General features: G+C 36.1%; 2 protein-coding genes across 5 annotated transcripts; both read left to right on the top strand.

Annotated features, from left to right (window-relative positions):
* Positions 1-1,346: 1,346 nt before the first annotated feature.
* LOC113767950 (bromodomain-containing protein 4) lies at positions 1,347-8,477 on the top strand. Its single transcript, XM_027312156.1, has 4 exons — positions 1,347-2,009; positions 2,159-3,082; positions 7,901-7,984; positions 8,066-8,477. Exons 1-4 carry the CDS (start codon positions 1,728-1,730, stop codon positions 8,231-8,233), a joined length of 1,458 nt encoding a protein of 485 aa, XP_027167957.1. The 5' UTR covers positions 1,347-1,727; the 3' UTR covers positions 8,234-8,477.
* A 6,161-nt stretch (positions 8,478-14,638) lies between these two features.
* On the top strand, positions 14,639-25,636 carry LOC113769481 (probable serine/threonine-protein kinase SIS8). Of its 4 annotated transcripts, none has more exons than XR_003468154.1 (13): positions 14,639-15,992; positions 16,278-16,715; positions 17,468-17,571; positions 18,229-19,490; positions 19,593-19,633; positions 20,493-20,561; positions 21,663-21,763; positions 22,370-22,448; positions 22,554-22,652; positions 22,830-22,898; positions 23,282-23,369; positions 24,351-24,400; positions 24,612-24,646. XR_003468154.1 is itself a non-coding variant. In XM_027313936.1 (13 exons), the coding sequence occupies exons 1-13, from the start codon at positions 15,498-15,500 to the stop codon at positions 25,297-25,299; spliced, it is 3,156 nt and encodes a 1,051-aa protein (XP_027169737.1). In that variant the 5' UTR covers positions 14,653-15,497; the 3' UTR covers positions 25,300-25,636. The 4 variants fall into 4 exon arrangements, 2 of the variants coding, with proteins under 2 accessions (XP_027169738.1, XP_027169737.1); XM_027313936.1 differs by lacking the exon at positions 23,282-23,369 and adding an exon at positions 25,128-25,636 and having other exon boundaries at positions 14,653-15,992; positions 24,612-24,788; XR_003468155.1 differs by lacking the exon at positions 24,612-24,646 and having other exon boundaries at positions 24,319-24,385.
* The last annotated feature ends 1,264 nt before the right edge of the window (positions 25,637-26,900 follow it).

The following is a 26,900-nucleotide window of genomic DNA, read 5'->3' as shown; positions in this document are numbered from 1 at the left end:
ATTAATCCCCTTAAGGTGTACCTCATTTCTCACTTTACCCCTTAACCTTTAATTTTGCTCAGTTAACTCTTTATAGGACAAAATTACCCTTCCATTATTTTGACTTTTCATTTACCTTTTTCCTCTCTTTTATTTTTTTTGTTCTTTTTCTTCTCTCTTTTATCCTGCCCAATAGAAAACTCCATCTCAACGGAAATTTGTATTTTGAGTTTGTAATTGTATTTTTGGGTGAAAGTCTAAAAGGTATCAAAAACTAATTTTGATTTTTTGTATGATGTCACGTGTCACAAATTTCAATTGATAATTATTAATCAGATCATAGTTTCATCTTATGATATTTTCTTGATAATAAAATGAGAAACTAGAAAGGAAAGATGAAAAACCAAAATTAAAAGAATTGAAAGGCTAAAAAATTGTATTTTAGGAAAGTGATTTGAATATTTTTTAATCATTTAAGGAGAAGATAGATCTCTGCAATTCCTCTTTTTTAATTTCAATCATTAAGATGAAGATTTTTATGAGAAAGAGGAAGAATTAAAAAAAGAAGAAAGAGGCAAAGAAAATAAAAGAGCACAAAAGGGGAAGGGAAAAAAATAAAAGAGAAAAATAAGAGTTTAGAATAATAGAGGGATAATTTTGTCCAATGGGGGATAAAGTGAGACAAAAAAATGATTAGGGGGTAAAGTGAGAAATGAGGTATACTTTAAGGAAATTAATTGTGATTAACCCTAATTTTTTTGTGAATTGGATTTATTGTTGATTCGTTTTTTTGGAAGTTGAATTTAAATTAGTTGATTCGTTTTATATCTTAATTCATATACTGTATTCTAAAAAAAAAAATCACTTGGCTAATAATATTACTTTTTGTCGCATTGCACACGCATCAAGTATGCCGGATAGCCAATTACAATAATTAACAGTTAGTCCAACATGCAAGGAAAAAACAAAATAGAGAACAAATAATTGAATAAATTAGTTGATGTGATTTTATATCTTAATTGATATACTGTATTATCAAAATTCACATGATTAATATTATTTTTTGTCGTGTTACATGCGCATCGCGCTTCAAGCATGCTTCGATAGCTAGTTAAAATAGTTGAAATTTAGGCCAACGTATAAGGAAACAACAAAATAGAGAACAAAGAATTGAATAAAATCCTATTCTCGTCCAATATATATGAGAATATAATATAAATTTAAGCCAAAAAAAATTGAGATAATGAAGTGAAATACCTGTCCGAGATATATTAAAATACTACTTTTGCTTAACTCAATAAAAGAAGAGAAAAGCATAAACAAATAAAGCCGCAAGCCGCAAAAGCTTGCGTGGCACCCAAAATACGCACATCTGATCCCCAACGGTCCAAAACCCCCCTCTCGCCTTCCTCTCACTTCTGCTGCCCTTTCCCCAAATCCCAAATTCCCCCAACCCCTAAATTCCCTGATTCCCCAAATCCAAACACACCCCAATTTCTTTTCTTCCCCTCATAAATTCCAATTCTAATTCTCTCCCGATTACCAAAATCCTATCAACCCTCAACCTTTTCTGTTTTCTCCTTAACCCCTCCTTAATTCTTCAGCCTTTTTTCGTCACCTACTTGTACAAGTAACTCCCCACTGCTACGATCTAAATCCACATCTACTACTAGTATACTTTTCACACATATCCATCTATACATCTCCATACCTGTATTTGTATTTTGTACAGAAGTACATGCAAAGTTATGGACCCACAACAACCTCAACAACAGCAACTTCCACCACCACCACCACCACAGCCACAGCCACAGCCACAACCTCAACCTCAGCCTCAGCCACAGCCACAATTACAATCTGCCATGACAGCTCCGCCACCGCAACAGCCAAAGCCACAGCCACTGCAGCAGCTGCAGGCTTCCACTCCTGCTGAAGGGGCAGCGTTACCTCCGATTCACTTCACTCAGGTGGCCAACCCCACTCCTAATGTGGTCCCTGTCCCTGTGCCCAACCACCCGCCTTATGCTCAGGTTTGTCTTAAGCTTTCTTGTTCAAACCCTTATGTCAAAATCTAAACTTTGTTCGAAATATGTTCTGGGATTTTGAAATTATGGATCTTGTGGCAATTTTGTTTTGCTGAGTTTGGTTCCTGGGTTTCTGTTAATTTTGTGTTTTATAGATGATAACGGAGGCAATAACAGCGTTGAAGGACAGGAACGGGTCGAGCAAGAGAGCTATTGCTAAGTATATTGAGCGAGTTTATTCAAACTCGAATCTTCCGTCAACTCACTCAGCCTTGTTGACTCATCATTTGAAGCGGTTGAAGGAGCAAGGTAGTATAGCCATGGTCAAGCACTCTTACAAGCTTGCTAGATCTCCTGTGGCCCCTCCACCGGTGAATGCTAATGGACCCAAAAGACGCCCTGGCCGTCCTCCCAAGGCCAAAACTGGGCTTACTCCACCGCCTGCACAGCCTGGAACGGCCGCCCCGGTTGTCGCCTCTGATGGGTCTTTCACCGTCCCTGTATCTGTCCCCGTTACCGGGCCTGTTCCTGTTACAGAGTCGATTTTTGCTTCACTTGGGCTGGTGGATGCGCCAGTGCCGGTTCCTGTGTCCGAAGGGCCAGTGTCGGTGCCCGTGATTAAGAAAAAGCCTGGGCGTCCAAGAAAGGTTGATTCCGGTGGGGCTGGGGTTGGACTTCAGCCCACCCCTACATTGGCGAAAAAGAGCACTGGCCGCCCGAGAAAGGTTGCAGCCAAGAATGCTGCTCCACCTGGGACTGGGGTCTTTCCAGTAAGCCAAGCAACCCAGCCAGTAGGCCAGCCGGCAAAGCAGCCTAAGTTGAAGAAGGATGGAACTCCAATGAAGCCACGTGGTAGGCCTCCGAGGAAGAACGTGCAAGTTCCGGTGCAAAATCCTACACCACTGAGTGTGGCTCCTTCAGCTAGCGCCACATTGGTGCCTAATGTTTATGTTGGTGAAGGAGTTTTGGCTGCAGGCCCTGCTCCAGCTGTGAAGAGGCGTGGGCGGCCCCCAAGAGCTCAGAATGGACCAAAGACTCCGAGGAAGCTCAGCGGCAAGCCTTTGGGCCGGCCCAAGAAGGTATCCTTTATTGTGTTGACATGACAATTTCAGTTGGATATTTGTTGCATGTTGTCGCATGTGGCCTTTGGATTATTGATATTGTCTTTAAATTGATTTAATAGTATAGAATGCTAGTATGGCATGGATTTGTGGAATGAGAATATAATCCTGGTCTAAGTAGGTAAAATTTTGATGAATATCATAACAAGCAGAAATGGTGGTTAATTTAGTGTAATAAGACCTCTGATTGCAATGAATTTGCATTACAAAAGCAATTTTTAGTAGTTTTAGTACAGGGGATTACTCAAAAATAAATCAACTGATGATGTTTGTTCTATTTGGGAATTTATTTGGTCCTTTTCAGCTTCTTGTTAAAAATGCGTCATATAGGTGCAAATTGAGAAAATAAAACAACACATAGCAAAAGATTCATTTATTTCCACTATTAATGCCTCGTCGAGTTTGTTAGGTGAGCAGTACTAGGAAATGTCTGGAATCCGTTTACCTGCCCCCTATCTACTCAATAACAAGATGTTAGTTCGTGATCTTTGGTGGCTTATTCGTGCAAAATCTGGGTGAGAATAATTCTTGCCTAAATAAAATGACATATAGCAAAGGATTCATTTATTTCCACCATTAGATGCCTCGATGAGTTGGTTAGGGTGTTTAATGCTGTATTAGAAAATGTCTAGAATCTGTTTACCTGCCCCCAATTTCTCCACTTAAAAACAAACTTGGAGTTCCATGCTCTTTAGGTGGTTTATTTGTGCAAAATGTGGGTGACAATAAAAAAATCCTGCCCAAGTAGGCCAAAAGGATCAAGTAAATCACCAAAACTATCCTGGTTTCAGTTGTTCCGTTAAGTATAACATGACAATTGCTTTATGTACTTATAGGTTCAATTTCTCTCTTAATCTGGTTTCCCGTAGAATACTTGTAGGCATGGTTTAGTGGTATGAGGATGCAATCCTAGCCTTAGTAGGTAAAAGACTGAAAAATATAAGGAGCACAAATGGAGTTAAGCTTTATGTAGTGAGACGTTTAAAATGCATTGGCTTTGCATTAGGCTTGGCAAATAAAAGCAATTATTGAAAGTGTTAGTGCAGGAGTTTTCTCAAAATTAATCAACTATTAATGTTGGTTTTATATCTAATTTGGTCCTTTTCGGTGTCTTGTTAAAAATGTTGCATATAGGTGCAAATAGAGAAAATAAGTGTCTTGTTAAAAATGTTGCATATCGGTGCAAATAGAGAAAATAAAAGGGTAAATAGCAAAGGATTCACTTATTTCCACCATTAAATGCCTCGATGAGTTTGTTAGGGTGTTTAATGCAGTATGAGTAATATGCCTAGAGTTTGCTTATGTACACCACACCCTCCATCCAAAAATAAAATAAAATCCTTGCCTGGGCAGTAGCATGCTTAGAGTTTGTTTAACTGAGGATGCTTAGTGGCAAGCCTTTGGGCTGGCCCTAGATTGTATATCTTATTATGTGTTGACATATAAATTTGAGCTGTGTATTTGTTGCATATCATTGTAAGTGGATTTTAAGTTATTAATATTGACATCAAATTGACTTTTTTAGTCTACAACGGGAGTTTGCATCGTTTAGTGGAATGAGAATGTAATCCTAGTCTTAGTAGGTATAATTTTGATAAATATCATAATGAGAAGAAATAGTGGTTAATTTCATGTAATGAGACCTCTGAAATGCAATGAATTTGCATTACAAAAGCGATTTTTAGAAGTGTTAGCATAGGGGATATGTCAAACATAGATCAGCTGGTGATGTTCGATTTAATTTGGTATTTATTTGGTCCTTTTGAGCTTCTTGTGAGAAACGTGTCATATAGGTGCAAATTGAAAGGGGGGGGGGGAATAAACAACATATGGCAAAGGATTCATTTATTTCCACCATTAAATGCCTCAATGAGTTTGTTAGGGTGTTTAATGTGGTATTAAAAAATGTCTAGAATCTGTTTACTTGCCCCAAATTCTCCACTCAAAATAAAATATATGTTTCATGCTCTTTAGGTGGTCTATTCATGCAAAATGCGGGTGACATTGTCGTGCCTAAATGGGCCAAAAGGATTAATTAAATCACCTAAATTTATTCCGGTTTCATATGTGCCATCGTACATGACAATTGCTTTATGTACTTATAGGTTCAATTTCTATCTTAGAAAACCATAAAATAGTTGTAAGGCATGGTTTAGCGGCATGAGGACGCAATCCTAGCCTTAGTAGGTAAAATATTGAAAAAAATAAGGAGCACAAATGGTGGTAAGCTTTTTATGTAGTTTGGCCTTTAAAATGCAATGGATATGCATTAGGCTTGGCAAGCATTTCTTGAAAGTGTTAAGCATAGGGGTGTTAAGCATTACTTCAAAACAACTTGTAATGTTGGTTTTATTACTAGATTCGTACTTTTCAGTGTCTCATTAAAAATGTTGCATACAGGTGCAAATAGAGAAAATAAAATGGTAAATAGCAAAGTATTTATTTATTTCCATCACTAAATGCCTTGATGCATTTGTTAGGGTGTTCAATGTAGTATCAGGAATATGCCTAGAGTGTGTTTACCTACACCCATGCCCTCTACCTAAAAACAAAAATAGTAGTATCATGCTTTTAGGTGGTCTGTCTGCAAAATGTGGGGAATGATGTCCTGCCTAAATATGCCAACAGGATCAAGTAAATCACCTGAATGCTTTTAGTTTCATATGTGCCATTTTTTTTAATGTGATAATTGCTTCCCATACTTGTAAGTTCAGTTTCTCTTAAGTAGTTTAAAATTGATTTGTTCACGTGTTAACATGCACAATGAGTTAATTTTGGGAAAGTATTCGTAGTTCCCACTTACTCTATCTTGTCCTACATAAACTCAAGAAAGAAAAACGAGAAACAATGGCATTTTCCCTTCCTTACATACTTATGAAAGTTTCTTGCCCCAGAAAAAGGAAAATGTTCTATATTCAAAATTTATTTCTTCCTCTAAAGGTGGTCTGTGATTAAAAGATGTGGGTCAAAAACTGTCATTTTGCAATGAATATGACCTGATTGATTCTATTTCTTCAAGTAGCTTTTTATTTTTGACTCAATATGATAGTTTTAGTAAGATGAGTATACATACTTGTATCCTTCCTTTCGGGTAAAATTAAAAAAAAAAAATTCAAGGCTGAAAAAATGGGTTAATGTAATGGGATGAGGCCTGTGAAAAGCAAATGAATTCAATTTGACTTGTCTGTTGCATTTATTCCTGTTGTTTGTGGCAAATTTGGTGGTTTTGATACAGTTTTCTAGCATGAAATGGTGTTTGAAAAGAATGAGGATTGCATTCATATTATTCTTGTTTAGAATTTTGACAAATGCAGACACTCAAAATATTGGCTATTTGTATGTGATGAGGTCCTTGACGACAGTGGAATAACGATAAGTTTGCATTGCCTTGTCAAATAAATTTACTTTTTTGTGGCGTTAGTGGTTATACAAAATTAAATCCACTGCTAATATTGAATCTGTCTTGGAATAGATAGTTACTTTTATTTGTCTTGTTAAAATGTTGCATAACACTTTTTTTTTGTGAGCAAATGAGAAAATAAAATGACAAATAATAAAGAATTCCTTTATTATATATAATTAAATGCCTAAAAGATTTTGTTGATGGCATTTAATTTCCTATTACCAATATGCTTAGAATTTGTTTAGCTACCCCTGCCCCCTCCACCCGAAAAAATAATTAGTTGCGTGCTTTGGTTGTGCAATATGCAGGTTACAATATCCTGCCTAAATATTCCAAAAGGGTCAAGTAAATATATGCAATTGGGAATTTGCTTATCTTACTTGCAGTTTCTCATTCTTATTTTTGTGTGTTTTTTTTTTTTTTTTCGATTTGTAAACTAGTTTGAAATTGATTTCTTCTTGTTTCACTGTCTATTGCATGCATGGTATGGCGAAGTATTTGTAGTTTCTAATTGTTCCTACTTTTTCTACATATAATCACATTTTCCTAGTTCATTAGAATAAATACCATCTCGAGATTGTTAGGATTTTTAATGTAAATGAACTGGACTTTTGGAATAATTTTCTGGGCTTTTTCCATTTTTAAAAAGGTGATTCATCAACATATGTTGACTTATCCTTTCTAGTTGGGTTTTTTAATCACTGGAGTCAATAAGTATGAATACCTCAAAAAAAGTAGTTTATCAAGGTATTGCATGATGAACAAGAATCTCAAGAATCGATGCCTCAATAAAAGTAGTTTATCAAGGTATTAATGCAATACCATGACAAATAACTTTTCTTACTCTAAAGATGATCTATGTGGGTGGCGTTAACAGCGTGCGTGGTTTGTGCCTAGAATATCTTGATTCTTATAAGTAAAATATATGTACCTTAAGCATTATCCTTAGCCTTTACTTGTTCCAGCTAATTAGTTCAGGTATTAGATAGCTTTTTTTTACTTTGTGATACTTCTGACAATATCTCTTACTGTAATGGATAGTCGTCATAAATGAAAGTTCGTGATGCTTAGAATCATTTAACTGAGAGATCAAGTTTACCCCAAGTCTTATTTGTAACTGGAAGTAGAAGATAAGGCAAGAAAGACAAAATGCTAAGTCGTCCCTTGGCTGAGGGTTTTCTGCAATGTCTGTGCAAATTGTTTATATGTTGTATGGGGCATATAATACAAAGGAATTTGCCAAAATATCATTTAGTTTGATCTGTTGAATGATCTAAAGATTATTAATTGACTATTTTTTACTGCTTTCCGCTTTATAATAAGTATCTAATTGGCTCTCTGTTCTGTTATTGCTTGATAATCTGGGATGCTAGATATCTTCACCGCCTGGAGTTCAAGGTTCAAGTATGCAGCAGCTCTTGGCATATAACGAGATGAAGAGCAAACTTGACTTTTTTGTAAGTCTAATAATTGTGGCTTTATGTCAACCTTTTAAGTTTTCTTTTTATTTATAATTAAGTTTCAAAATCTTCTGGCAGCAATTAAGAATCAAGCAGACGGTCAGCGTGCTCAAGCCGTGCTTAGACAGTTCAACGGCAGCAACTGCACTGGGTGCACTGAGAGAGCTAGAGGAGCTAGCAAATTTAGAGTTAGGCCCACCAGCAACTGTTCAAGCGCAGCAGCCTCCGCCACAGAATCAAGCATAGCTGATTGGCAAGGTAGTCGGAGGATTAGGATTTACAGTTATAGGCGGTAGGAAGCTGTATTAGTGAGTCATTGCACTAGAGGATTTGTGGTGGGAATGATAAGTCCTTACCATGTAATTGTGGATTATGTGCAGGATGAGCTTTATGTTTATTTTTTTTTTTTTTCTAATCCGTGGATGAAACTTGATAATTGGTGTTTCTCGTTAGTGCCTTTTAAGTAAGTGGATGCTCCTTTGTGTCTTTACACTTGCTTTATTTCTACTTGTAAGTCAGTAAAAATGTTTAGCTTTCTTTGAATAGCTTAGGAAGTATGACCATAATTGTTTACTGGAAACGTGCAAACTGAATTGTGTAGCAGGTCCGTCCGTCCCTCCTCCTCTTAGTGTAGGATGGATTAGGTTATACAACAGTTAGTTATCGCCTCTGGAAAGAAAAAAAAAAAAAAGATTGTGTAGCAGGTTGATTTGTGTGGGATTGACTGGCTTATGGTTTTGAGTTGTTAATGTGAAAAATACAGCCCTACCTATTTGTATTGAGGGCAAAAAGAAGTCTAGGCCTTGTTTGGATTGCGATTTTCCGTCGGAAAATTATGTCGTTTTCCGTGATCACATTTCTCTATTACCTTTTTTCCTCACATACATCAAATCGCTACAGTAATTTTTTCATGAAAAAATGCAATACAAACACAACCTAAATTTTCAGAGCTTATGCAATTTTGGGCGATTTTTTTTTTTTTTTTGTGGTAAGACCTAAAATGTTTATTACGGGGACAATCATTTTTATTTTTGGGTAGAAAGATGTCACGCTGGTAATATTGCCGTGATAAAAATGCAACTTCTTTATATGGACAAAATGATAGTAAGCAGTAGTAACCTTAAGGAAAACACGTTTTTGGCAATAAAGAGGTTGGGAGAAATTAGACCGCCCATATTTACGTTACGTGATGTCAGACACCAACCAATGGCCACCCTTTCTTTATTATATGACCATAGCCATTTCTTTATTAGTCTTCAATTCATCTACCTCCCCTTCACCTTTTTATATGTTATATTTTCTATCTCAATATTCATCGTCTCCATGAAATTGATGGCTTCTCTAAGTGGCAACTTCATTGCTTTCGTCATTTTGAATTGTGAAAATTTGGCTGTAACACTGCATCAAAACAGCTTCTTTTATGCTGGATCAGAAATAATGGGGGTGGGAGAAAATGGCAAAGAATCAAGAAACTACTCTCTAATTAATTTTTACACTCGAGGATAAAAAATCTTAGTTCAACCAAGAAAGAAAGCTTAGATTTAAACAAAAACAAGGCTTCTAATAGAGAGTTAAATAGATTTGCTTCCAATAACATATACTTGTTGTCCTTAGTCCTTAAAAAAAAAAAAATTTTGGTGCCGCCGTGCTGAGACACTACGATAATCCCTTATAATTTTTTTAAAAAAAATCATTTTGCCTGCCGTGCTTAATCTGTGCTTTTTTAGCACGGCGAACATATATTTCATACATGCAATTGTTAGATCCACAATTACCTAAATTTTTTCGCGAATATATAGAGAAATTAGCCATAGCGAAGGTAACGAGGGTCCCACCCCCAAGTTTTGAAAATCTCTCTTAACCCTTATAAAATTTTATAATTTTTGTATGAAATTCTTCTCTCATCCTTCCTAAAACCTCAATTCAATACTATATATTTATTCCTTCATTTTTACCTTAAAGAAAAATTTAATGTCTACTCATTTAAGACTTACAAAATATTTATATTCAATATGCACAGGTCTCCTTCCCTTTCACATATTCCTGCCTCTGCCATTGTGCAAAAACTCATTTAAAACCATATATATATATATATGTCTAAATAATATCCTTTGCTTTTCCATCCACATGTTTTTTAGTTCCTTCATCATTCTTCTTCAATATGACATGTTTCCCAACTAACCACTGGGCCAATGGCTCAGTGGCCACCAGGGAGGGACTTAAGTCACTTCTTGGGCTGTAGGTTGAGGGTTCAAACCTCACCTGCAGCGAAAAAAATCTAAGGGTTGTGCCATAGCACTCCCTTGGTCTAGTTGGGTCTGTATACCCACTAACCCCCACCACAGCCTTCCTTAGGCTCCCCCTCCCCTAGATTAGGATAAAGTAGGTTATACAAATGTATCGTTGCTGACAAAAAAAAAAAAAAAAACACATGTTTCCCAACTTGTACAAGACAACAACCATATTGCCCACGGCAGACATTTCCTTCTGAAATCCTCACCCACCCCCGCCGACTAATTATACCATATAGGCCCATAGCCCATAGGGAATCGACTAAAATTCAAAACCTCACTACTGGATTGTCTTCTTCGTTGAAAGTTGAAACAGATTTTTGTTTTTTATTTTTTTTAGCAAGAGAATATTAATGGAATTTAAAAAGTGGAGAATGAGAAGGTAAAAGTTAAAACAAATACACTGCTATCAAGTAAAATTGGCATTTGTGGAACTCAAAAGATGATTGTGAGAGACTGAAGATGTTAGCTCATTTTGTAATCGAGAGTTGTGCATTTTACTTTGTCAAAAATAAATAAAATTCATTTATAGTTTTGAGTAGTGAATATTTCAATTTTATCTCAAATCAATAATCAAGTTAATTCAGTCAAGTTGATTGAGTTTTTTTTTTTTTTTTTTATTTGCACTAAGTGTTCATTGAATAAATTAAACTAACAAACTAGGAGAATAGTTTAGTAAATTTGAATTGTCAACAAGCAATAAAGAAAAAAGGCAGCAATGAACAACTATTATATGTAGGCGCAAATGACGCACAAAGGGTTTCAAGAAGATTAGCTCAAACCACTTTTTGCAGATAATGCAACGAAAATTCTAGCAAAGAGGATGTGCCGTAAAGTCAGTGGTGGAGAAATCTGACCCACTAAAAACACAGTTCCACTTATATAAGTATAATTAATTCAATTAATTCATGTCCATGCAAATATAATTGATTGTTGTGAAAGAGTTATTCAATACAGTTGACCTACTTTATCATGATATTCAAAGTAGTATTTAAATTCTTATTTCATGCATCTAATGCTTTATATATGTGGTGAGTTTTTTTTTAAAAAAAAAAAAAAATCTAAATTACATTATTTGGTTTAAATACATATCGCCAGATTTAATTTTGTATTGGTCATGAATATAGTTTAACTAAGGAAGTGAATAAAACATCTTTACAATTTTCTTGCTCGTGAAATATTCAATTTAAAATAAGTGAAAATCATTTAAAATGTCCCTAACATTTCGCTAGATGAATTTTTTCATACTTTATTTTTATAATAGCAACTTTAGGTTCCTTGCAAAATTAAATAGGTCATATTTGGTCCAACTTAGGTCTTTGACCACCTTTTACTCTGTATACATCACGTAATCTACACATGATCATTTTTCTAGGGACAAAAAAGTTAAATCTCTTTTATAATTAAATAACTGACCGCTCTATATTTATTTTTGTCCCAAAAAAAATAGGATCTAACTCGAATCATATTTATTTTTTTAAATAAAAAAACGTGGGAACTGATTCAATTCATATTCATTTTTGCACAAAAAAATGTGGGATCTGACTTTTTTTGTACGCAAAAATAATTGCATGTTGGCGATGTGGTGATTTTCAAGTAAAAAAGTGGTTGGAAACTTAAATTGGAATCAAGTTTTACTAACTTAAATTTGTAAGACACGCAAAATTAACATTTTAAAAATGAAGAACGAAAAAATTTATTAGGCAAAGTGTGAGTGATGTTTTGAAGATTTTCCCTTAAAACAATTTCAACTTATGCAGTGTTAGTCTTTTTTCAAACCATGATCGAGCTTGAGTTGCTCGACAAATATTTTAAATCAATTTAGAGAGTTGACATTAGGTTCAGAAACTTGCCAAGTAATAACAAATTTTAATCTGCTAGAATTTTTGTAATAACTCTCTGGCTCTGAAGTTACCAGTACTAGATGTAATCGTTGATGAACAGCTCCTAACTTTGCTCAGGATAAACATTAACTTCATTCTTCGAAAGCAAAGCATATCCTTAAAGTAAAGCTGGCAAGTTTGGAGAGAAGAGTAAAGATTCAAGGGAAGAACGTAAGTGTTAAAAACTTGAAATTGACCATCATATATCAGTTGGTGTATTCTGTAGGATATAAGCTACAAAAGTTTCACGACCAATTTCTTATTTTCGAAAAACTTGGTGCCAAAAACAGGTATCGAACATTGCAGTAGAAGTTGTTTCGCCATAAAAGTTAAGTCTTTTCCATGTGCAAGAAAGGGAACAGGTTTATGCATGCATCTATTTTCATGTGGCATCACCACCATAAAATATCTCATATTTTCAGCATAAACGTTGCTTTCTTCATGGTTGTTCGTTCTGTCCTCCTCCAATTTCTGGAATATTAGGCACTGCTCTTGTCTCCATTTTATATCATGCTTTCACGTTCTATGGCACGAATTCCCACAACCCAGACCTAAACCTACCTCTTCCTTTTTTTTTTTTTTTTTTTTTTTTTTTTTTTTAAGTTTAGCAAAAATTGAAGGTTAAGCATGGCCCTAACAAGATAAAGCATCTCTATTTAACCATTTAGGATTTTTTAGAATTTAAAAACAAAATCACACGAGAAGCTATGCAGAAAACTGTGTGTTGTGTATTCTTCCTCTTGCCAAGCCAACTAAGGTCCTTACAGGACAAAACTGAAGCGATTATAAGGTAGGTGATACAATTTTTAAAATAAGAAGAAAAAGAAGGGTAGAGGGACTTCAAATCTTCATGATTTTGTCATCAATAAGAGCCACCTTTTTGTTCCAATACTAATTTGGATGATAAAAAAAAAAAAGGTTTTTGGACGAAGCTTAAATAGCCATTAATAGGGTTTCAATGGATTAATACGAAAGCATATATACTGAAAGTAAACCGTGGGAAAAGTTTGCAAGACATGCCCATCATCATCCAATTGGTGACTGTGGGTACGTCCACAAACAGTCAGTCTTATCATGATCAAGTATGGCTTCTATAATGATTGAAGTCATTATCATGCCTACCTTGACAAGTTATGCTAAAGCTGCAAAACAAAAAAAAAAACGGAGGGATTTTGCTGATTTTTGCAAAGCCTTGTGTTTTATTTGGAATATTTTTACTGTAGCACTTTTTGTGATGTGATGTGTGTGAGATAAAAAGATAATTGGGAAAATAAAAAGGTGTATTGAAAATTGTAATAATGATGTAAGCAGATAAAATTGGGGAAATAAAACACAATCCAAACAAACAATATCTTGTGTGGCTACGTATAATTACAACATTGTGCTGCACAAGATTGGAACTAAACAAATGAACTGTTAATTGAAACATATAAAATTTCTTTACAGTGTGAGACAAAATGAAATAATGACATTTTGGGCTTCATTTCTTTTGCCAGGCGAAAAACAAAAAGAAAGAGATGAAGCAAACCATAGTAGATCTTAAAAAATGTCTTACTTTTTGGTTTTTGATTAATGTCAAGTCAATTGAAGTCAGGGATTCAACCATTTGAAAATCTCTTCGTTAGAATCTTGATATATTCATATGGTAGATTCTTATTTTCTTTTTTTCATCTTTTAACTTTAATAGTTTTCAAATAAAACAATCAGGGAAAACTTACAATCAATGGTACTTTTGTCAAATTTTGCCCGAAATACGTAATTTGGAATTGAAATTGACTGCTGTTTGCTTGTTCTTTTTGTTTTTTTGGTTCTTTCTACTTAGGCAACCCTGAAAACTACAGATAAACCTTATGAGACACGTTTTTAATATAACATTTCTTTTGTAATTTTATCTGATTAAATTTTAATTGATCCATGGGCTACAGTTATCATTTTCTTCCATGTTATTTTTTGGGGATTCTTTTACATACCAATTGCATATAATAAATGATTCGCACAACAAGTGTTTGCACCTTAACCAATAAATCAAGAGGGTCAAATTGTAGAGAATCAAGAAACTGTAAGGACATGATACAATTAAATCACAGTTAATGTCTTGTTTGGATTGCATTTTCTTGGATTCTTTTTTTTAGAAAAATTACTGTAGGAATTTAATGTACGTCAGAACAAAAAAGTAATAAAAAAATGTGATCACGAAAATGATGTAATTTTTTAATAGAAAAATGACTGTCCAAACGGTCTAAGAGGTTGTTTGTTGTTGTAATAAGACCTTACCATTTCCTGTCATATAGCCGCCTTTTACTTTTTCATCCATGCCTGGTGGGACACAGGAGTGTCCACGTTAAATTCTCCTATAAAAGTATGATAGGCTGAAAAATCGTACATTTCCTAGCTGTTGTTCCGTTAAATATTCCACTTTGTACTCTGCATTAATTTCCAACTCAGCTGACTTTTTGAAGTTTGCAATTCTCCTAATTCAGAGATTGGATCAACCAATCACATTTCACCAGTCTCTCCCTCTGTGCTCAAGTACTTCAACCACAACTATGTGGTGTGCCAGTGCGTGTGAGAGAAAAAGGAAAAGCCACCGGAAAGCCACAAGTTGGTTTTGTTTTTCCCAGCAAAATTGTCGTCTTCGTTAGCTCAATTTGGTGGTAGTACTACTTTTCCTCCATAATTTTTCTGGGCTTTTGTAAAAAATCTTTTCTGCCTCAAAAATTGCAAGTGGGTCATCTTTGCTTCTTGATGTCTCAGTCCCACTTGTTAGTCTTTACTGTCTCTGCTTTCAAACTGACCACTGATCCCTTTCCTCTCTCTTCTTAGTCTAAAATATTGTTCATTCTTCCCTTTTCTCCTTCAACGTTTATTTGATTATTTCTCTCTGTTGAATGCGTTAATCGTTCATTTGGATGTATGGAAGATCTTTTCTTGCTGCTAATAAGGTCATTGAAGAGCAATCTTTAATGGCTTTTCTGTTTTTTGAAGTTGTTGGTCTTGTACTGGCTTTCAAGATTGGATTTTGTGTTTGGGTAAAGGACACAAAAAGGGTTGATTTGCTTTAGTTGGGGCATCTGGGAATTGGTATAAAGAAGCAAACTTTATTGTGTATTGGATTGAAATGGTGGTAAAAGTTTATGGATTTGATGGTGGGTTTTTGGAGTTTTGTAAGATGTTGACCTGAAGGGCCTTATTGGGAGAGGTTGATCATGTGCACTTATTGTTCGTGAACTGTAACTTTTGTGGCCAAGAATCCATGTTTGGAGTGAGACAATGGAGAGATTTACGGCCATATATTTTTTTCTATAGCATTGGCTGCTGTAGCTTAGTGAAAAGAATATGAAAAATTTCCTAAAGAAGCTCCATATAGGGTCTAATCAGCCTGAGGATTCAGAAGGGTCTACTTCATCATCGAAATGGAATAGGTTAAGTGATGTATCTTCACCTGAAAGGTTTTCTCACTCTAGGTCCCAGCATACTTCTGAGCATAATAAACCCTTTTCAGCTATATCAGGATGGTTGAATTCAGTCACACATAGAAAGAGTCCAAGTCCTCCTTCCTCTTCCAATGTTCCGGGGGTAGACAATATGGAACCTTCTGATTCGTTGGGTAGTAGTGGAATAGATGCTTCTTTGGAAGCCATGAGGCGAGATTCGGGGTCCAGTAATTCAAGGGATCCTGATATCGAGGAGGAGTATCAAATACAATTAGCTTTAGAGTTAAGTGCCAGGGAAGATCCTGAGGCAGTTCAGATTGAAGCTGTTAAACAGATTAGTTTGGGCTCTCTTCCACCGGATAATACCCGAGCAGAGGTTGTTGCTTATCAATATTGGGTAAGTTTGCTTGCTTGTGACAATCTTTATTTAATAATTCCTGTCGTGGTCATCTTGTTGCACATTTTCTTTGTTTGCCCTAATCCTTGAGTGGCATATAGAAAGAATCATATTACGGACAGCACTCAGTTATTTCCATCAGTGCTGTGCAAATAGGTAGTGTAGGCAATCTTTGTTCTTGTTTTGCTACTTGGCACGAGCTTCTTAGTTAGAACTTTGACATAGTTAGTATTCCTTGTAGCTTTCTAACATATCTCATATTATAGATTTACCCATGCTTCACAGAATTATAATGCCCTGAGTTATGATGACAACATCCTGGATGGTTTTTATGACCTATATGGCGTCTTCACGGAGTTCACTTCATCAAAAATGCCTTCCCTCATTGATCTGCAAGGAACACCAGTTTCAGATAGTATCACTTGGGAAGCAATTCTTGTGAGTAAAGCTAACGACACTAAGTTGCTGAAACTTGAACAGGAAGCCTTAGAGATGGCTGTCAAGTCAAGGTTAGGATCTGTTATTTTTGTAGGCCATAATTTGTTACGGAAGCTTGCCATCATTGTTTCTGATTATATGGGGGGCCCTGTTGGCGATCCTGAGAAAATGTCGATGGCATGGAGAAGTCTCAGTTATGAATTGAAGGCAACTCTTGGGAGCATGGTTTTGCCTCTTGGTTCCTTGACTATTGGATTGGCTCGTCACCGTGCATTGTTGTTCAAGGTAACTTGAAGTTTGCTAGCTAGTTAACATAGATAGCCCAGAGTTTATTGTATTATTGTCCATATAGTTACCTCATTTGAACTGCTAGGATGCTATATCAACAAAATCTAATAATCTTAGGGGAGTCTAAAGGAAGATAAAGATTAGTTTTTATGGGCAACTATGTAATTTAGAGGATACAAGGGGATGCTACTTATGTAGTAAATTGACTGGAGTGAAAAATGATGAACCTTGTACATTAAGTTGGAGGGGATTCAATTATTGAGCTTTAAGATTTTATGATGGACAAGGCCTTATTAGTCACACACATGCCAGAGGTTCATATGAGTCGCTATTTTTTCTGGGTGGGAAACTTAATTATCTAATAGATCAGAACATCTGTCTTTTCTAATGAATAATTAACCAGATGGTCTATGGAGATATAGCTTTCATCTCTTGCGAAATTCTACAAAGCAAAGTCAAGTGAGCTTGTGTTTGTAGAAGCACCATAATAGAAGGATTAATAATTAGCTGTCGAAGTTAAGTCATGGTACTGCCCTTCTTATCTTTGCAGAAATTGTTGGTTTTACCATTATATGCCTAATGCTTATGGTAATTGGGCTTTTTGAAAATGCATTTCTTTCTAGTTTCATTCCACTAAAATTTTTCCTACGGTATAATTCTGTTTTTCCCCTTTCTCATGATTATATTGGTCTTCTTTAGGGCTTCTATTAGGTTTGAACTTGCTGGTTCTCTTATTTGTGTTTGTGTAGGTTTTGGCTGATTGTTTGGGCATTCCCTGTCGGTTAGTCAAAGGGCAGCAGTACACAGGCTCCCATGATGCGGCTATAAACTTTGTAAAGATTGATGATGGCAGGTGATTTTCATGCATTTTCTAGGAATCTTATCATATTCTCATTTCAAATGGATCTCAGTTAATTTTTTTATGAGTCTGATTATGTTGTCTCTGCAAGTTGCATTTCCTATTGTGGTATCATGCAGCAAGTTTATGAAGTATGAAAGAGTTAAATGTTTGGGAAAATATCGGCAAAGGGCATGCTGGAAATGTAGATTAGGTAGGCTATTGAGTACAAAGGACATTTTACACATTTTTGTATTAAATACACTGCAAAATATATACAAAAATAGCATTCATTTTGTAAAACGTGAGTAGAAATGCCCTTTATGATACATAGCCAGAAATTGTTCTTGTTTAAGGAATTATGGGTCCAAGAACATCCTTTTTCACAATTTTCAACAGAAAAAATTTTCTGAATGATGGATTGTTTTGCTCTACTAGCAAAAAGTTGTAATCATTGATCAAAAGTGCCTCTAATATTCCACTTTCTGAACTTTCTTTGTATTAATTCTCAGCCAAAACCATGTTAGAATTCTTAAGGTCTTGAGTCTGCAAACTGATCTGTTGTTTTGTGGAAATTCTCCTTCACTGCATTGAGAAAAATGTCCCTTTTCAGAGTTTAATCTCTAATACTGGATATGCCAGTTCAGTAATGGAAGCATGATGTGGTTGCAGGGAATACATTGTTGATTTAATGGGAGACCCTGGCACCCTTATTCCAGCTGACATAACAGCAGCAAATACTGAATATGAAGAAGCATTTCCATCAGCTAATGATTTCTTGAAAGATGATAATTCTCATTTTGCTTCCTCCAGTGCTCTGGTTCCTAATTTACTTCAAGACCATTCAGAGGTTGGATCTCGATTTGCTGATAGCAGTGCTGCCACAGTTGAATCAAATAGTGAAGGTGAATGTCTGGCTTTCCAGAATTTGCCTCAAATTCAAGTTGAGGAAGGATCCAACAAGTCTGCTGAAGACTTACCAAAGCCTTATGGTGTAAGGAAGCTCATACCAGATGTTCGTAGCAGGCCTAATCCTCCTTATTCTCATGCAAGGTCTCCTTCTTGGACTGAGGGTGTAAGCTCACCAGCAGTACATAAAATGAAAGTAAAGGATGTATCACAATACATGATTGATGCTGCTCAAGAAAATCCACATCTAGCTCAGAAACTTCATGATGTGTTGCTCGAGAGTGGTGTTGTTGCCCCTCCGAGCTTGTTTACTGAAGTATATCCAAAGCAGTTCAATAATGTGCCAGTAGATTCCAAGTCTCCAAAGGGAGATGGGGAAAATGAAGAAAAGGGCAACACCAAAAGGATATTGGGTCTGGATAATGTTAGTCAGGCTCGCTTCTTGCCCCCTCTACCTTATCATGGTCTACGCTCTAAAGGCATTCCCAGTGATCAGGTAGAGCATCAAATTGATTTTAGGGAAGGAACAGGTCAGCATGTACCATCACAGCCTGAAGTAACTCCTGCGATATATACAAAAAATGTTCCTGTTGCTGCAGCTGCCGCAGCTGCTGCAGCTGTTGTTGCATCTTCAATGGTAGTAGCTGTAGGAAAGACTGGCACTGATGCCAACCTTGAGCTCCCTGTAACTGCTGCTGCTACAGCCACAGCTGCAGCTGTAGTGGCAACAACTGCAGCTGTCAGTAAGCAGTATGAGAACTTGGAGATTGGTGCCTCTTCACCTGATAGTCCAGCTGCTTTCTTTAACCCATTCGGCTGTGCAAAAAGTGATGAAGATGCAGATGCTGCTGCATACGACCAACGGGGAAGTGGCAGCCGAGAGCAAGAGGCTTTAGGTGATGGTGAAAGAACATCAGATACGTCTACAGGCAATGACAGTGCAAAATCGGATGCTATGCTTGATGATGTAGCTGATTGCGAGATTCCTTGGGAGGATATGGCCTTGGGTGAGCGTATCGGACTTGGTACTGACCTACTCCTATCCTACCAAATGAAAGTTCATCTGTCATTCCAGAATGTTCCATATTGTTATAAATGCTCATGCCCTTGTTATCACTCTCATGTAGGATCTTATGGTGAGGTCTATCATGGAGACTGGCATGGCACTGTAAGTTCATTAGTGTTAAATCTGTAGTTTTTTAATTCTCAATTTCTATTTGCCTCTTTGGATTATTATTTGGTCTCCTCTTTTGCATGTAAGTGGAACTCTAGTCTTTACTGTTAAGTTTAGCAAGTTGGACTAGTAGTAAGTGGTTCACCTGTACAAGCCTAAGTTTATTGTTGTGTTAAGTACTTGTTGGGATATTGATGACATTAAATGTATAAATGCTCATAAAAAGGCTCTAGAAAGTGTATTATTCCTTTCTGTAAGAGTCTCTTAGTGGTTTAGGTTGCTTCTTGGAGAAAAGCCCTGCCAATCTATGAAAGTGAGTTCGTTCACATAACTCAATGAGTTCAAGTCTAAGCATGTTTTCCTTGGAATAATGTTCTTTTGTCATTGTCTTTATCCAGATTCCGCACCAATTGTGGAAATATTGGGCAAGATCTTTTCAAGATTTAGATCAACGACCTTGGTCTTACATGTCAATGAAAGATCTAAAGATTCTCTTTACATCAGCTTGTGCAAGCATCTTGCTTTCTTTTGAATTGCTTAAAATAATCATCACTGAAATTAATTAAGATTGGCTAATAGGCATGGATTATCGGACATTGTGTTTGCGATTTCATCCTTTCTTGCCAATCTTTTCAAGCAGTTACTCATCTCTGCAAGTCTTTGGCATAAAATCAAATTATATTAGTACTATTGCTACTGCTGTTTAGGTTTAGTCTTGTATTGGTTTGAGTGTACCATTACTCCTTTTCATCCTGTTATTATTTTAAATGCTTGGAAGTCCTTCTTTGCTGTATTTGTTATTTTTATTGCCTTCTGTTCTTGTGGATACATGAGGCTTGCTTCTATTTAACAGGAAGTTGCTGTTAAGAGATTCCTTGACCAAGATGTAGCTGGTGAATCCCTTGAAGAATTTAAAAGTGAGGTAAATTTGCTGTATTTTCATGGGACATTTCTTCTTGCAAATTGGATTATTTGCAAAGCCTTAAAGGGTTAGGTTGCTTTCTAGCATCTGTGGCTTGTCATAGATATCTTGGCCTGTGAGCAACAGGCAGAAACATCCTACTAATGGGTAGAAGGATGTTCTCCTAATCCAGAGAGAGGATTATCATAGAAGAGCGTGTAGCTAGTATTTCCGTTACATAACTGACCCCAGACATTAAGTGCTTAGAGTATGCATAACTGTAGATGATATGTAATTGTTTTTTAAAGTTTGGTCATTTATTTTTCGAAGTTGTAGATTCGCATGTGACAGGCAAAATTGCTCAGTTACTAGGGAAAGATTACATGTTTCTGTCATTTAGTCATGGTAAAAGAGGACAGTATGCTGATCATCATTGGTCTTCATGTCAATGGTACCCCATAAGCTGGACAGTGCAAATAATATCACCACAGACCTATCAAATTATTTTTCATGTTCTGCTTGTTGAGTATCAAAATCTTTGCTATGGGTATGAAGCCCTGGTTCAAAGTATTTTGGCTGATTGTGCAATTACTTTTCAAGAGTAATCAAGCATTTTCTTGGGGCTATTGAAGAAGTGCATTCACGTGTTATTGAGCTTTCTTTATTGCCTTCTTATAGTTGCCATTTTGTTTTAGTAGTAACTAATTTGTTCGTCAAAAATCTAATTTACATGCCTTTGTAGCTTTTGCATCTGGCTACCATGCTATATGGAGATGTGGTTTATATTGATATATATTAGTTATACTTCCTCATTCATAAGAAAAATTTGGTCATAAGTAAGATTTGGTCTCCTTTACTATTTAGCATGATCACATGTTTGTTTCTGGTGCTAGTTTTCTGGGCAACACAGTGATGGTTATGTTTTTTCTTCACCATGAAAACCTTTGAGTGAATGTTTTTAATCTTTTTAAGAAATGACTGGTGTTTTTCAATGATCACTTAGCATTTGAGGCTTGATTGCTTTATCAAATTCCGCTCATTCTGTATCATTTACCTTGCGGTGTTTCCTAGGTATCTTGAATATGATCTGATGCCAATTCTATCTCTTGTTTGCTTTTCAAGGTTTGGATCATGAAAAGACTAAGGCATCCTAATGTTGTTCTTTTTATGGGAGCTGTTACGCGTCCCCCAAATCTTTCAATTGTTACGGAATTTCTTCCTAGGTATGCCAAATTTTATTTTACTCTCAAAGTGTTTAGGTATAATATTACCAGCTTATCTCCTTGACTTATGCTAGTAGCTTAATTTTAATGCATCTAAGTTGAGTTGAAAATACTATTGTGGAATTCTGTTCTATATCCTAGTATGGTAATACAGTAATACCATTGTTTCACATCCTGCATCTTGCTTTCCTGAACATATCCTAACATATGCATATGGACGCAAAGCCAGGATGTTCTGTTGACAGTAACCTACCATTCTAGGCCCCTTCACCTCCTAATTACTGCCATCATTATTACTTTTTGACTTATAGTTCTGTTAGGCTGTTTTAATTTCATCACTTTTTGAGTTTCTGGCTACTATGCTGAAAGTACTAACTGCCTGTTTATATATAGGACATAGTAATCAAAATTCTTCTCCTTGCTAGTCCTGATCACTTAAAGCATTATGCTTTTGGAAGTCTCAGATTTGCTATTGCGTAGTCAAAAACCATGATTACTGTAGTAAAATATTATTTACAGATTCCCATGTTTTTGAACACAATGAATTTACCTCAGAAAACTCTGTGATGTTAGCTTGGAAATGAGAGGCTTTTTTGTTGCACGCAGAGGTAGTTTGTATAGGTTATTACATCGCCCCAACAATCAGTTAGATGAGCGAAGAAGATTAAGGATGGCTCTTGATGCTGTATGTTCTGGTTTTCTTACTTTCGCTACTCATTTGGTTTTTACCATGTTGTTTACATGGTAGCTTTGCCTATTAAACTCTTGTTTTGGTCTTTTGAATTGGCAGGCTAGGGGGATGAATTACCTTCACAACTGCACTCCAGTAATAGTTCATCGTGATTTGAAATCTCCAAATCTTCTTGTTGATAAGAATTGGGTTGTAAAGGTGATTTTTTGTTTCTTTTTGCCTGCATGCATGTGTAAAAAAGGTGACATTTCTTATACCTGAGCAACCTTGATGATTTTATTATCTATTATATGCTTGAGATTTGCACACATTGCCATATGCATATGGACAAAATAAACATCATGAACCAATTCTCATGTGAATTTCTTCTACTAGGTATGTGATTTTGGGCTATCAAGAATGAAGCATAGCACATTTCTTTCTTCAAGGTCAACTGCTGGGACGGTAAGCCGGTGTATTGGCTTTTATTTACTTTGGGAAAAATAAATATAGCATGAAAAATTGTTTAGTCTAACTGATTACCATTTTTGGTGTTGCCTTTATTGTTTAGTTGTTGGACATTTCTTTGTGCATGACTCTTTCTTTATCCTTTATCCTGAGTACATTCCAGCAAGCGAGAATAGTAATGTTGCTAATGTTTCTATTTTACGTAAAAGTTTATCTGTGACAACGTTGCTGCATGTTTTCCTTTTGAGTTTGTTCACAGTTTTCGTTTCTCCCTCTTCCCTAGCTTGGCTCTGTATTTTCTGGATGTCTTTCATGATGGAAGATTATAGTTCTCCATTCACACAAACTGGCTAATTCTTTTTACATCATTTTATCATCAGCCCTTTTCTAGAAGATAGCTCAATGCTGTTGGCCCTAATACTCTCAGCCTTGGAGATGTTTTGCTTGCCACGTTTCTCTCTCAAAAAGGTGGTTACTGTGATCCATGGTTCAAAATATAATGGAAATTTTGATGTACTCAACATGTATTAGGAAAACGATTGTTGGGCTTATGTCGGTAGTAATCCAGTGCTTGTACCTTCAAACTGTACTTTGAATAGAATCAACTTCTCTTTCGAACTGCTTCTTTTTCTGGTTCTAGATCTAATTGCTAATTTCCTAGTTTCTCATTTGAAAAGCTGGTTAAAAACATGTTTAAATGTGTAAAGAGAAATAAGGTGACGAAAACTTGCATGTGCGCATGCAGTTTCAAGATACTTGAAAGCTGATGAAACCTAACTTGAAAAGAGCCCGTAATCATTTATGTAGGACTCACAACTGTGCATTATTGCTTAGGTTACATTGATGAAATTCAGATGTTTGACTTCCATCTCATCTATTCAAATCATATGTTGGGATGATTTATCGAGGCTCCATTGTGTGAAATAAATATGTCCTCTTCATGTTTGTTCGTTTGTTTCCTTTTTTTTTTAACTGTCACTTTCATTTGAACCCTTGTGGACTCAAAGGTTGGTTGTCATCAGATGTCAAAATTTCCATGTTCGGTGTTTGTGGATTGGTTTGCCAGGGAATTGTCTTTTCTGCTGGATTGTGCTATTAAGAGCAAAGTAGGTTGATTACATGGTATTGACTGTTTCTGAACAAGCTGTAATAAGTTGCAGAATATGGTGGAGTGGCTCTGCTTTTGCAGTTTGCTTACTCATGTCCTGGGAAATAATTTATGGATTAACTCTATAGCTTAGGTATCCAGAGCCAATAAGACGACATTGCATTTGGTGTTATTTACTGAGCTTTGCTGTGTGAAGTCTGCCCTCTCTTGGGATGGATATTTTATCTGTATACAATGCTATTGTGGATTGCTTATTGATCTGTACAAAATGCAATTGTTCAAATATGACTTGACAAAATTGTGTAACAGATATTCTGATTCTTGATTGTCACCCTTCTCAGGCAGAGTGGATGGCTCCAGAAGTGCTAAGAAATGAGCCATCAGATGAAAAGTATGCCTTCCACTTCTAGTCGCATTATATAGCAACCAGAATTGAAGGAAACTGTCAAAATGAGATGGCACACAAAAGATATAAATATACATCATAAGTTAAATGATTGACTTCATATTTGCTGATATTTCTGCTATTTGAGTATGTAGGCTCTTCTTTCTCCTTTTGCGCTGTTCATTTATAATGTTGATGATAAATTGTTGCACTGCAGGTGTGATGTATATAGCTTTGGTGTTATACTGTGGGAGCTTTGTACTATGCAGCAACCATGGGGAGGAATGAATCCAATGCAAGTTGTTGGTGCGGTTGGGTTTCAGCACCGTCGTCTCGACATACCAGAGGATATTGATCCAGCTATTGCAGCCATCATTCACAGATGCTGGCAAACGTGAGTACCATTTTTCATTTTACATTTGGTCGCTCCTATGGCCTTTTCTCTACTTTTTTCTTGTTATATAAGAGGTTATGATTTTGTTTCTTTTCCACCAAGTGTTAGAACCATCGGCTGACATGATTTTTTTTGCAAATGGGTGTTTTTATGGTTTTCTTTGTGCTTTTAACAAGTCTTCTTCTCATTGCCATACCTGGAAATGGAAGATGCAGATTTTGTCCTAAAATTTCATGCATCCATTGCAGTTAAAAGTTTAGTTGTTAGCTATTAAATTCATAAAAAGGAGAAATGGAATTCACCGCGATTTACATGATATGTATGTATATGACCTTGTAGTGACCCAAAATTGAGGCCTTCGTTTGCTGAGATTATGGCTGCTCTAAAACCTCTACAAAAGCCTGTCACTGGTTCACAAGTACCCAGACCAAGTGTTCCTCCGGTAAGCAGAGTTCAGGAGAAGGGTCAGCCGTCAGGAATTCCGGAATACTCACCAGGTGAAAAGAGCTAACCAGGTGTAAATTGGATTTTGCCAAACTTGTAAAGCCTCACTATGCATGCAAGTCCGGAATCAACCAAGATAAAATACCATCTTGTAATCTGACAGGCAAACATTTCATATTTGAGAGAAATTGTGATTATTTCCTGCCCTTTTTCTACTAGTTTTGGGTTTGTCCTGGCACCATGGCAAATTGTTGTATTTGTCCGTAAATTGTAATCATTGTAATGAAGGTTTACAATTTTGGTCTCTTGTGCTCCTTGCTGTAGAATTATATATTATGTAGATTGGTTGGTGTAAATTAACTACGCGGCAATCAATGATACTGCTACTTCGAATGTTTGACTCTCTTCAATTTTTAGTAGCAGTTGATTATGCCACACAAGACTTGCAATTGCTGCAAGTTTGTGGAGCTTGAGATCATTAGAGAAGATCAGCCATGGCCCAGGTGATCTGTTTTGTAGATTGTTACATGTTGGGTGGAAAACTTGAGCAATGCTATAAACTCCTACTTTCCTTCATAATCTTGTATGTGTCGTCAAGTCCTCAACAGTGGCCTTGACTGCAAAGCGAAGAACGATATATTATGAAAGTTCCCCGAGATAATTGACAATCTACTACATGACTTGTTAACAGTAAAAAAGTGAATTCACAGTTTATTGATCCACGTCTCAGGATTTCGTGAAAGAATTTAGTATTGAAACATAACTAAATAAAGTATCCATAGGGATAAAATAAAAGCAAAAAGGTTGCCTTTTGGTCAATGGAATTATTTAGGAATGATTAAATAAATATTTCTACACAGGCACATCCGCAAAATAAATATCACGAAACAATTCCTATTTCATGTGTATTTCTTTCCTCTTCTAGGTATGTGATTTCAGATTGTCAAGAATGAATGAAGCACAGCACATTCCTTTCTTCCAGGTGAATTGCTGGGACGGTAAGCCTGAGTAAATAAGCACAGCATTAAAATTGTTTAGTTTAATTGATTTGGTGTAGCCTTTATGGTTTAATTGTTGGACCTTTGTCTGTGCATGACTCTGTCTTTATCGTTTCTCACAAGTACATTCCACCTATAGAGAATTGTAATGTTGCTAATATTTCTGTCTTGTGCTATAATCTATCTAGTGCTTGCACCTTCAAACTGTACTTCGAATAGAACCAACTTCTCTTTCTGGTTGCTTCTCTGTCTGCTTCTACATCTAGTTGCTGATTTCCTAGTTTATCATTTGAAAAACCCATTAAAACATGCTCAAATGTGTGGAGAGAAATAAGGTGACCAAGACTTGCATATGCGCATGCATGTTCAAGATACTTAAACAACCGATGAAACCTAAACTTGAAAAGAGCCTGTGATGATTATACCGTGCAGTACTGCCCAATAGTTTACTTTGATGAAATTCAGAAGTTTGACTTCCATATCATCTGTTCAAATGATATGTTGGTATCAATTATTGAGGCTCCATAGCGTCGAATACTATATGTCCTTAAATAAATTCCCAAATTTTCCATGTTTGATGTTTGTGGATTGGTTTGCCAGGGAATTGTCATTTCTGCTGCATTATGCTATTAGCATCACAGTTTTGAGAGTGAAGTAGTTTAATTACATG

The sequence above is a fragment of the Coffea eugenioides genome, chromosome 4 (assembly GCF_003713205.1).
Source record: "Coffea eugenioides isolate CCC68of chromosome 4, Ceug_1.0, whole genome shotgun sequence".
NCBI classification, from domain to species: domain Eukaryota; kingdom Viridiplantae; phylum Streptophyta; class Magnoliopsida; order Gentianales; family Rubiaceae; genus Coffea; species Coffea eugenioides.
The sequence above is the reverse complement of the archived record's forward strand: the minus strand, read 5'-3'. Positions and strand labels throughout refer to the sequence as shown.